At 42.4% G+C, this 9238-nt stretch overlaps 5 protein-coding genes across 5 annotated transcripts; 2 read left to right on the plus strand and 3 right to left on the minus strand.

Moving 5' to 3' along the window:
- Positions 1-117: 117 nt before the first annotated feature.
- Positions 118-1267, minus strand: SS1G_13334 (predicted protein; the record flags this gene model as incomplete). The annotated part of the gene is made up of 3 exons (XM_001585767.1): positions 118-230; positions 569-997; positions 1090-1267. The coding sequence occupies 3 exons, from the start codon at positions 1265-1267 to the stop codon at positions 118-120; spliced, it is 720 nt and encodes a 239-aa protein (XP_001585817.1).
- Positions 1268-2353: 1086 nt separating this feature from the next.
- Positions 2354-2886, minus strand: SS1G_13335 (hypothetical protein; the record flags this gene model as incomplete). The annotated part of the gene is made up of 4 exons (XM_001585768.1): positions 2354-2438; positions 2560-2724; positions 2801-2820; positions 2884-2886. 4 exons carry the CDS (start codon positions 2884-2886, stop codon positions 2354-2356), a joined length of 273 nt encoding a protein of 90 aa, XP_001585818.1.
- A 736-nt stretch (positions 2887-3622) lies between these two features.
- Positions 3623-4375, plus strand: SS1G_13336 (mitochondrial 54S ribosomal protein YmL3; the record flags this gene model as incomplete). Its single annotated transcript, XM_001585769.1, has 1 exon — positions 3623-4375. One exon carries the CDS (start codon positions 3623-3625, stop codon positions 4373-4375), a length of 753 nt encoding a protein of 250 aa, XP_001585819.1.
- A 1059-nt stretch (positions 4376-5434) lies between these two features.
- SS1G_13337 (hypothetical protein) lies at positions 5435-7001 on the minus strand (the record flags this gene model as incomplete). Its single annotated transcript, XM_001585770.1, has 3 exons — positions 5435-5594; positions 5650-6488; positions 6543-7001. The coding sequence occupies 3 exons, from the start codon at positions 6999-7001 to the stop codon at positions 5435-5437; spliced, it is 1458 nt and encodes a 485-aa protein (XP_001585820.1).
- Positions 7002-7588: 587 nt separating this feature from the next.
- SS1G_13338 (hypothetical protein) lies at positions 7589-9027 on the plus strand (the record flags this gene model as incomplete). Its single annotated transcript, XM_001585771.1, has 3 exons — positions 7589-7621; positions 7727-8167; positions 8224-9027. 3 exons carry the CDS (start codon positions 7589-7591, stop codon positions 9025-9027), a joined length of 1278 nt encoding a protein of 425 aa, XP_001585821.1.
- Positions 9028-9238: the final 211 nt, after the last annotated feature.

Here is a 9238-nt window from a genome sequence, read left to right on the forward strand (position 1 = left end):
AACGGAAGTCTTGGATGAGTTTGGGGGGGGGGGAAAGACGGGGATTCGTAATATGATAAAAAGACGAATACTTTGTTTTGGTTAACCATACACTATTCAGTATATGTAAGAATCAATCTAATCCTTGTTCTTTAAATTTTTCCTTCCCTCAAAACTTAGAGCTTTGAAAGCCTTGAAAGCTGCAGCTTCCTCAGCATCTTGTTCAGCCGCTTCTCTTGCCTTTTGCCTAACTATATCTCGGATCAAAACCGTCCTTTCCCACCCGATTTTGTGTTCATCGAACCATCGACGAAAGTTGGGACATACCATATAACGATATGGAACAAACTCAGGCTCAGGCACAACCAGCACTCCCGAGAAATTCCTAAAGCAGGATTTATACTTTTTAACAAAATCCGATATCTGTTCTGGAAACGGCCCAATTTGTTTTTCCATCTCTTCAGTAAAGTAAGTATCAAATGGGTAAGGTATATTTTTGCTTTTTAGCAACTCAAACCATTCAGGAAGATAACCACCATGTTCCCAATCGATGAGACCGGAAATATGCCATCTTTGACCATAATATTACTCGGATGCAAGTCGCCATGCGAGAGTACGTAGGGTCCGCCTTTGATGGGATAGTTCTCCTTAAAATCCTTCTTCCATTCTTCTGATTTATTTTCTTTTAATCGAGGTTCAGTACGAGCCCACCATTCGTCAACATCTTCCGTCATGAATACTACTTTGTTGTGCTGAGAGCCTAAAAGCTTGTCTCTTAGAGATGATCCATCTGGATCTTCCAGTCTCGTCGAAGTAAATTTGCGTATTTGCACAAGATATTCGACCACCTCTTTCGCGATGGTCGCAAGCTGACTTCGAGTAATGTCACCGTTCATATAAGCTGCCCCTAGAGTCTCACCTGACATTCTTTCCATCAACATGAAATGACTTGTACTATCCGTCCAGTAATCTATGACTTTGGGTACATGTACAGTTGTATCCTCGCTCAAGAATTTGGCTATGGCAGCTTCAGCACCCTAACGGTCTTTCAATCCCCAATCGTGAATACATGTTCCTTCAAAGCAGACTTATTGCCAACGAACCACAAACCTCTGTTGGAGCTGGGCCTGCATTTAATATGACTTTCATAAGCAGTATGTAGCTGAGTGCTGGCATTCCATCCACAGTTGGTACATAATAAGAAATCTTCTTCTTCGGGAACGTGCGCCGCAAATTCTTCCTCGGTACTCCCCTCAAATGGTTTGTAAACCGTCAATTTTCCTGCCATAGCTTTGAAGGTCCAGAGATGAGAGAAGCCAATGTTTTAAGATTGGATATTTGGATGTTGGATTTGACAGAAAAGGAGGTTGATTAAATAGGTTATCGATAATAAAGAGAATGAAGCTAGCTAATAGGGGAAAGTTTTTGCATTATCCTCACTAATCTGTTCTACATCTGGAGAAAATCCTATTGTAATGGTTCTTTATCAAATATATAGACAATCAAGTTGGACAAGCAAAAAATGCAAATAAAGTAATTAGATACTACATCCGAAAGAAATCCATTATAATGATTACCTTTATCAGATATAGAGACAATGAGATTGAACAAATAAAAAATCAGATAAAGTAATTAGATATTTAAATCCGAAAGGAATCCTTTATAATGATTACCTTTGTCAGATATAAAGACAATCAGATTTAACAAGCAAAATATACAAATAAAGTAATTAGTTACTACATCCGAAAGAAATCGATTGTAATGATTATCTCTATAAGATATAGGAGCAATCAAATTGAACAAGCAAAACATGTAAAGAAAGTAATTAGATCCGAATCATATTACATCTGGAGAAATTTATCATGGTGATTACTTTGTCAAATACAAGGATAATCGAGTTCAATAAGAATATACAAAAAGGTATCTGGATCCAAATCATACCATATACGACTCTACTTATCAAAAGGACGGGATCTCCTATCACTGGATCGGAGTTTGTGTGGATCGACGAAGTAATTTTTGATTGTGTGGATCTAATAAAAGCAGGAAAGTAGGGAATATCATGAATACATGCTCACAATCCTAAGGAGAGAATTTCGATTTCTCAACTCAAATAATTCAACGAAATGATATGGTGTCAAGTGGAATGCTCTCGATATGTACTGCCTTGAGTGCTAATTGCTGCAATAATCACTTCGCAAGGCAGCATCATGATATCAGCACGAGTACATGCAGCCCGGTCTAAGCTCGCACTGCGATTCCTTCTATGTTTCTCTGCATATCAAAGGAAACATCATATTTCCTTCACAAATGTTGATAGTGTATTCATTTCATGACAACCCAAAATATGTACAATTTCTCTCCCATCCTCTAATCAGTTTCCAGCAACCTTTTCGATCACACGATCAGTAATGCTCTTCTGCTTCTCTGCTTCGTGCTCTTTGATTTGTTTACTCCAGCTACAACTTCGTTAGTCTAATTCTCCTTCTTTCACAATTTCTCATCCCCTCCTTCATCGCAATCTCAACCATATCCCTCAACCAAGAACAAAGCCATACTCACTATCGACTAGGAAAAAACCTTCCCTCCTCCGGAAACTTTGTTCTATATTCCCTCTCCGCGCTTAATTTCCACATGCCAGCTGTAATACCCACAATGACCGTCATCATAATCGCCGTATTCGCTTTCCAGTTACCGGGTTGCGAGTACCATCCTCCGGCTGGGGACCAAACGTGTTTGGGATATCTGGCATATGATAGTTAGAGTTGTTTTTTTTTTTGGAATTGCAGTTGAAGCTCAGGAGTTTGCGTAGACAACTTACGGAATTTTGCCGCCGCCGCCCTGAGGTTTTGTTAGTTTAGCTTCTGAGTAAGTGAGAATGGAACTAAGCAAAAAAATACATACCATTTTTATAATTGCGAAATGTGGGATGGATTTCTTGAGGTTCTTGATTCTGGTCAATTGTCAGAATGATGTCGTTCATCCTTCCATCAGATATCAAGATACACTAACCATAAACGGACTAACGCAATAACCACCGCAGTCCCACGAGCTTGGGCGAGAAATTTTGGAATTTGTTCTACGGGACTGTTTCTTCTCGACGAATTTCGCGCAGTTAATCCATTCGCCAAATCCCTTGATTACCTTCAATCCTACAATCGAGTTGGAAGCGTTGGCAAGGGAAATATAGAAAACGATGAAGAGGTTACATTTGGAAAGATGGAGCGCCCAATCGCTTTTCCCAAAATATAGATCTTATTCTACTTATCCGAGGCGGCACATTCAAAATCTCCCTCGAAGGACTACGACATCGATTTCGATACCTGCTTGTGTGCGTATGCAGTCCACATCTGCACTTGCCTCAAAACCAGAAGAATTAATCAACGAAGATGGTGAACCACCCCTCGAACCACCACCAATGACCCGAAAACCCCTCCCATCTCCTTCTCCCAAAGTCGCAGCCCTCCACGCCCGTCTTTCTCTCCCCTCCAAATTACCCCTCCAAACACTGGCTCGAACTCTCATTACGCCGTCCGCAAACTCGAATTCTGCTTTTAACAATGCAGGAATGGCGAGAATTGGAGGCGATTTATTACATTACCACGTTTCCGAATATCTCATTTGTACTTACCCCCGCTTGCCTATGGCTGTGCTTTACGCAAGTGTATTCGCATACAGTGGTCCCGATACTTTACATCTCGTAGGCCGGGATTGGGGCGTTCAACCGGCTTTTGCTCCCGGAAATGAAGTCGATGTGGGACTGCTCCAATACAAACATCTGGATGCCAATGCAGCGCGCACTTCAAGCGGTAAAACCACCAGAAAAGAAGCACCATATTTCAGAAGGGGAATGGCTAGTAGAGTCGTTTACGATGATGAATTCGGAGACACAGTCAGGAAATCCAATCAAGTCACGGATCCTCAACCAATGAACCATGCGTACGCTTCTTTCGTTAAATCGCTCATTGGCGCCATCTATCTTCACGCTGGTCGCGCCGCAGCAAAAACATTTATTCAACAACATATCCTCTCCCGTCACCTCGACATCTCCAAGCTCTTCCAATTTTCGCAACCGGTGCGCGACCTCGCCCGTTTATGCGCACGAGAAGACTTCGAAGCCCCCGTTGCCAGAATCCTAAGTGAAACAGGTCGACTTAGTAGAAGTCCAGTCTTCGTAGTTGGAATATACAGTGGGAGAGACAAGTTAGGGGAGGCACCAGGTGCGAGTTTGGATGAGGCGAGGATCAGAGCTAGTGTTGCCGGTTTGAAGGCCTGGTATCTTTATAGTCCGGGACAGAAGACTTTGCCGAGCGATATGGAAGTTGCGAGCGGGGGAAAGGAAGGGGAAAAGAAGTGGGAGCCTGTACATGTGGACATGGGGGAAATTGTTGCATAGTGCTTCAAATTCTCTGATGTTGATTGCGCACAAGATGTGAAGAAATATGACAAGATGAGTAAAGAACGACATTGGAAGAAAACACGAAATTCTTCATTTTGCATTTTCAAAAGTCACAGAGATGAGGGGATATTATGATCAATGAATTGATCAGTTGTGTATTACTATGCAAATTGCATATATGGGCTTTGGAGGGGAGGGAGGTGAGATAGGCGGAGATGAAGGATGGCTCACTTCAATCAAGGAGCCTCAAAATATCCACCATTATCCCTAGAGTGAGGGATTCGAAAAGAAAACTTTATGGATGGATGGATGGATAGATGGGTGGATGCGTTGATACCTGTAGAATATAAAAATAAGAGAAGAAAAGAAGAGAAAAGAAATCAAATGAAGAACCAAAAGATCCGCTTCTCTTCCCCCGATATTGAGTCTGGATATTTGTGCCTACTAGGTATGGCAATAGCATATTAGGTAATTTAGGGGAAATTCAGGTCAACGACCATTTTCCCTCCCCACACATGCCTCATATGCGCTGGTTCAATATTTTACCATTTCACCATTCACAAATCGAAACATAATAAGCGATCTGTGCAATTCACTTTCCTTCAATATTTCAATCCCTATAGCAAAATGTCTTTGCCCTCACTGAAAGTCTCCCTTCTTCTCTTACCCTCCCTTTTCCTTTTCCCCTTCCTCTTCCTACGTATTTACAAGCCCTTTCTCCAATCACCCACTCATCCGTTTCCCCTTCTTTCAACCCTCAACGATCAATCCTTGAGCCGCGATCGCTAATCCCCCTTAACCATGAACAATTTTGTTTTCCCCTCCAAATGAAATAATTCAAATCCCCATTTTCTACAAGTCAAGAAAAATCACCACTCGTGTTCCTGTGTGCAATGGCCACAAGACGAGTCAAATCCATAATATCAATGCAGATGTCCCCTTTCCCACCGAAAAGAATAAATTGAATTAACTCTCAAAACGCCACCAAGGAAAAGAAACCCCTCGATATAACAATGCCGAAACGATTGGAGAGATTAATGTCCGACCCAGTATTATTTAGGCTTTAGCTGTAACTTCAGATTGAGTATTAACCTTCTTGTTTTGGTGTTCCTCGTTTCCTCCGTCATCTTCTCTTGCTCTCTTCTTCTCGTTTGTGAATGGCTCAACGGCAGATTCTGTAGATTTTTCCAATTTGACTTCCTTTTCTTTGTCATCACTGATTATTTGTTAGTATATTACATAGGATGGAAATTTGAAGGAGTAGAACCTACCCGTTCTTGTCATCGCGCTCCTTGTTGCGATCGTTGGTTCTTGGACCACGATCATTGCGACCACCCTTCTTGTCATTGTGTCTGCCATTTCCTCTTCCGCCACGCTGATTACGACCACCACCACGACCACCTCGGAAACCATTCTCTCTGTCGTTTTCACGTCTCTTCTTCCAGTCATTTGGATCACGGTCTCCATCACGATCCCCATCACGCTCTCTCTTGACGAAATCCTTACCTCCACGACCACCGCGGCCACGGCCTCTGAATCCATTACGTCCTCGATGCTGAGCTGGAACTAAAGTACCATTTCGAATCTCTTCGTTCTTTTCTTCTATGTATTGAGTCTTGGATTTGATCTCCAATGTGTGTTTTCCCTTCCACTGTGGTTTTGGGTCAAGAGCGAGGAATTTTTGAGCAGTTTCTTCATCCCCAAATTCGATAAAAGCGGATCCCTTGAAGAGCTTCTCCTCCGTACGGCGAAGACGAACGGAGTTGACCTCACCGTATGGGGCAACAAAAGCCTCGATATCGAATTGAGAGCTTGGCTCTTCATCCCCGAATCCCTTGATGTAGACTGATCGTGCGTCGCGTTTTGGTGATTTCGCGGATGGGTCGAATGCCTTCTTGCGCTTAACAGTCTCTTTTCCTTCTTCTCCTTCCACAATAAGGAATTTGCTCTCCTTGAGCGCATTGACGACCAAAGAATATGGCTGGAATCTCTGCATACGTTTGAAGGCGTGAATAGTTGCAATAGAGACAGGCTTGTTCTCTGCGCCTCCCGTTTCCTTCATCAAGAAAGTATCAGTTGGCAAATTAGAATCACCAAAGTAGAATTCGACCTTTAGACAAAAAGTTAGTAAAAGTTTCATGGACATTTGAAGTAGTGTTCACACCTGTCGGCGAATCAACCCTCCATCCTCAGATGGAGGAAGGACTGAAGCATCGTATTTGCTGTTGTTCTGTCCATAAATCTCATTGGCATTTGTTTTCAAAACCCCGTTGTCGTAAAATCTTGGCTCGTCATAGTTGAACTTCTTCTTCACATCCTTCTTGACATCACCATTGGCCACCTCTACTTTCTCTTCCTTAATTTCTGGCTTGATTTTGGAGTCGGTTTTCTCTTCCTTGACTTCGGTCTCAACCTCGGCGTTTTCCATCTTCTCTTCCTTGACTTCAGTTTCAATCTCAGCATCTTTCATCTTCTCTTCCTTCCCTTCTGGCTCGGTAGCTGATGTGCTTTCCAACTCAATTGGTGGTGCGGCAGCAGTTTCAGGTTCGGTCTTCACTTGCTCGTTAGTAATAGCTGGAGCTGCAGCGACGGGCTCTTGGCCTTCCATCTTAATATCGGACATGATTATTTGCGATAGATTGTGCGACTGATAGATTTTCCAATGAAATGTAGCTAAAGAGATCTCATAAGTAGTTGCGACAATGATTTATGAATTAATACATACTTCAGAAAGTAATTTGATTATCTGAATGGATGAAACCCTTCTTTAGTGACTCGATAAGGCGAACGAGGCGGGGTGAAGAGGTAGTTAAAAAAAAAAGCGATGCGCGACCCTTGAACTCTGAAGAGAGGCTGGCAGATCTTTTAATGGAATATTAGCCAGTAAGTTAATGGTATTATTTGAAATCCGAAGGAAAAGAGTTGAATGTAGGTATTTGAGTAATTGTAGAAACGATTGCAAATCTTGGGTTAATATTGGTTCGAAGAGCTCAAGGTTTGTTTCGTTTGGGTTTGTGGGAGAAGCTACAAAAACCAAAAATTGTATGGTCAATTTTTTTTGCTGGTGGAAAACTAAAAGTCTGCGCTAGTGAAATTAGCGCATCTTTTTATTTCGAGGTTCATGGTGTTGTGTATTGAACATCATCGTCGCTATCGAATCATCATTGCAGCTTATATCTTGAGCGACGACCACCTCATACACATTTAATCATGAGGTCAAGGTTTCATCAGTTGAAGAAAGTGGTATGTGAGAAATCTATGCCTTGAAATTGTCTTTCCCCGCCTAGCAACAAGGCACTTTGAACGATCCCAGAGACACGACGAGCTGACACTTAATTGTTCTCCTAGAAAATCCGTCAAACATGGAATAAAATCAATCTATACAATCTGTCAAGATACAAGCCCAGGCCGGAGGGTAACACTTTCTTTCAACAAAAATGGAAAGCAAAGTCGTTGAGTCGAGCATATCACGGAGAACAAATTCGAGAAGGCCAATGGACAAGAATGTTTAGACCGAGAGCGAAAGCTGTTATCCCTATGGATTATAAATATTTAGCTGAACATGATGGTTCTGAATTGGCTGCTGGACGAGGATCTGGATTAGAGATACTAAAAGGTGCCGGGAGTGCCGCACAATTCAACAGGAATCAAATACCTTATATGTCTATGGTTTACGCACCTATTGAAAGACGATTGGATACGGCCATCTTCAGAGCGTTATTTGCAAGTAGTACGAGACAAGCAAGACAATTTGTCGTGCATGGAAAGGTTAAGGTTAACGGGAAGAAGGTATGGAATCAGTTGCATCTGAGGTTAGGCTTTACTATTCGCTCACACAATATCAGATGCCATATCCAGGATACCTTCTAAACCCAGGAGATATGTTTCAAGTAGACATTGATAGAGTACTTTTCGCAACTGGTGCTCCAAAAACCGCAGACCAAATCAAAAGTGGCCGAGGTCTCAGAAGGTCCCTCCGCGCAATGAATGATCAAAAGGCCAAAAATGCCGCCGCCAAAAAAGAAAAAGAAGCTGCCGCCGCCGCCGCAAGAGAGGAAGGAGGAGAAACCACAACTCCTAAAGAAACGCCTGAATCCAAAGAAAAGGACGAAAAGGACAGACTCCGTATGGAATTTCGAACTCTTCAGGAACACGCCGATATTCTCCTAACCGACAGCCAAAATTCTCCGTCCGGCAAACGCAAGATCGCCCTCCGCAAACTCAAGCGCGAAGTTCGAGCCACCCTCTCACAACTAAAACGCACATCCGTCGCCGACCTAACCTCCATCCTCAACTCCTACACAACCAAACTCGCCAAATCTGAAGATTTGGAAACAATTGCTGCAGAAGCTCGAGCAGTCATCAATGCAGAAGAAGAACCCGATTACCGAGAAAAATTGAAATTTGCACTTCAACGAGCGAAGGAAAATCCAATTGATGAATCGAAACCTTACATGACCCCTTGGCAACCAAGACCCTACATGAGTGCTTTTGCATTTATTCCTAGGTACCTAGAGGTGAACCAGAAGATCTGTGGTGCGGTTTACCTTAGACATCCTGTGGCGAGACCGGGATTGAGTGAAGTTCCTAGTCCCTTTTCGATGGAGCTCCTGCAGTTGGCGCATAATTGGTATTTGAGAAGGAGGTAGAGAGTGATACATATGTAGATGAGAAGAAAGTTTACGGAAGGTATTGAAAGCAGATAGTAAAGGGTTTCAAAAGAAGTAGAGAAGACGAGCGGATGGGAGAAAAAAGTACATGATCCATTTGTGAATATGTGATATGTAAAGGAAGACACTGTATTATACATTCTTAAAGTTTAGATGGAATATGATAGGTTAAAATCAGTATATATAGAAA

The sequence above is a fragment of the Sclerotinia sclerotiorum genome, genomic scaffold (assembly GCF_000146945.2).
Source record: "Sclerotinia sclerotiorum 1980 UF-70 scaffold_24 genomic scaffold, whole genome shotgun sequence".
NCBI classification, from domain to species: Eukaryota; Fungi; Ascomycota; class Leotiomycetes; order Helotiales; family Sclerotiniaceae; genus Sclerotinia; species Sclerotinia sclerotiorum.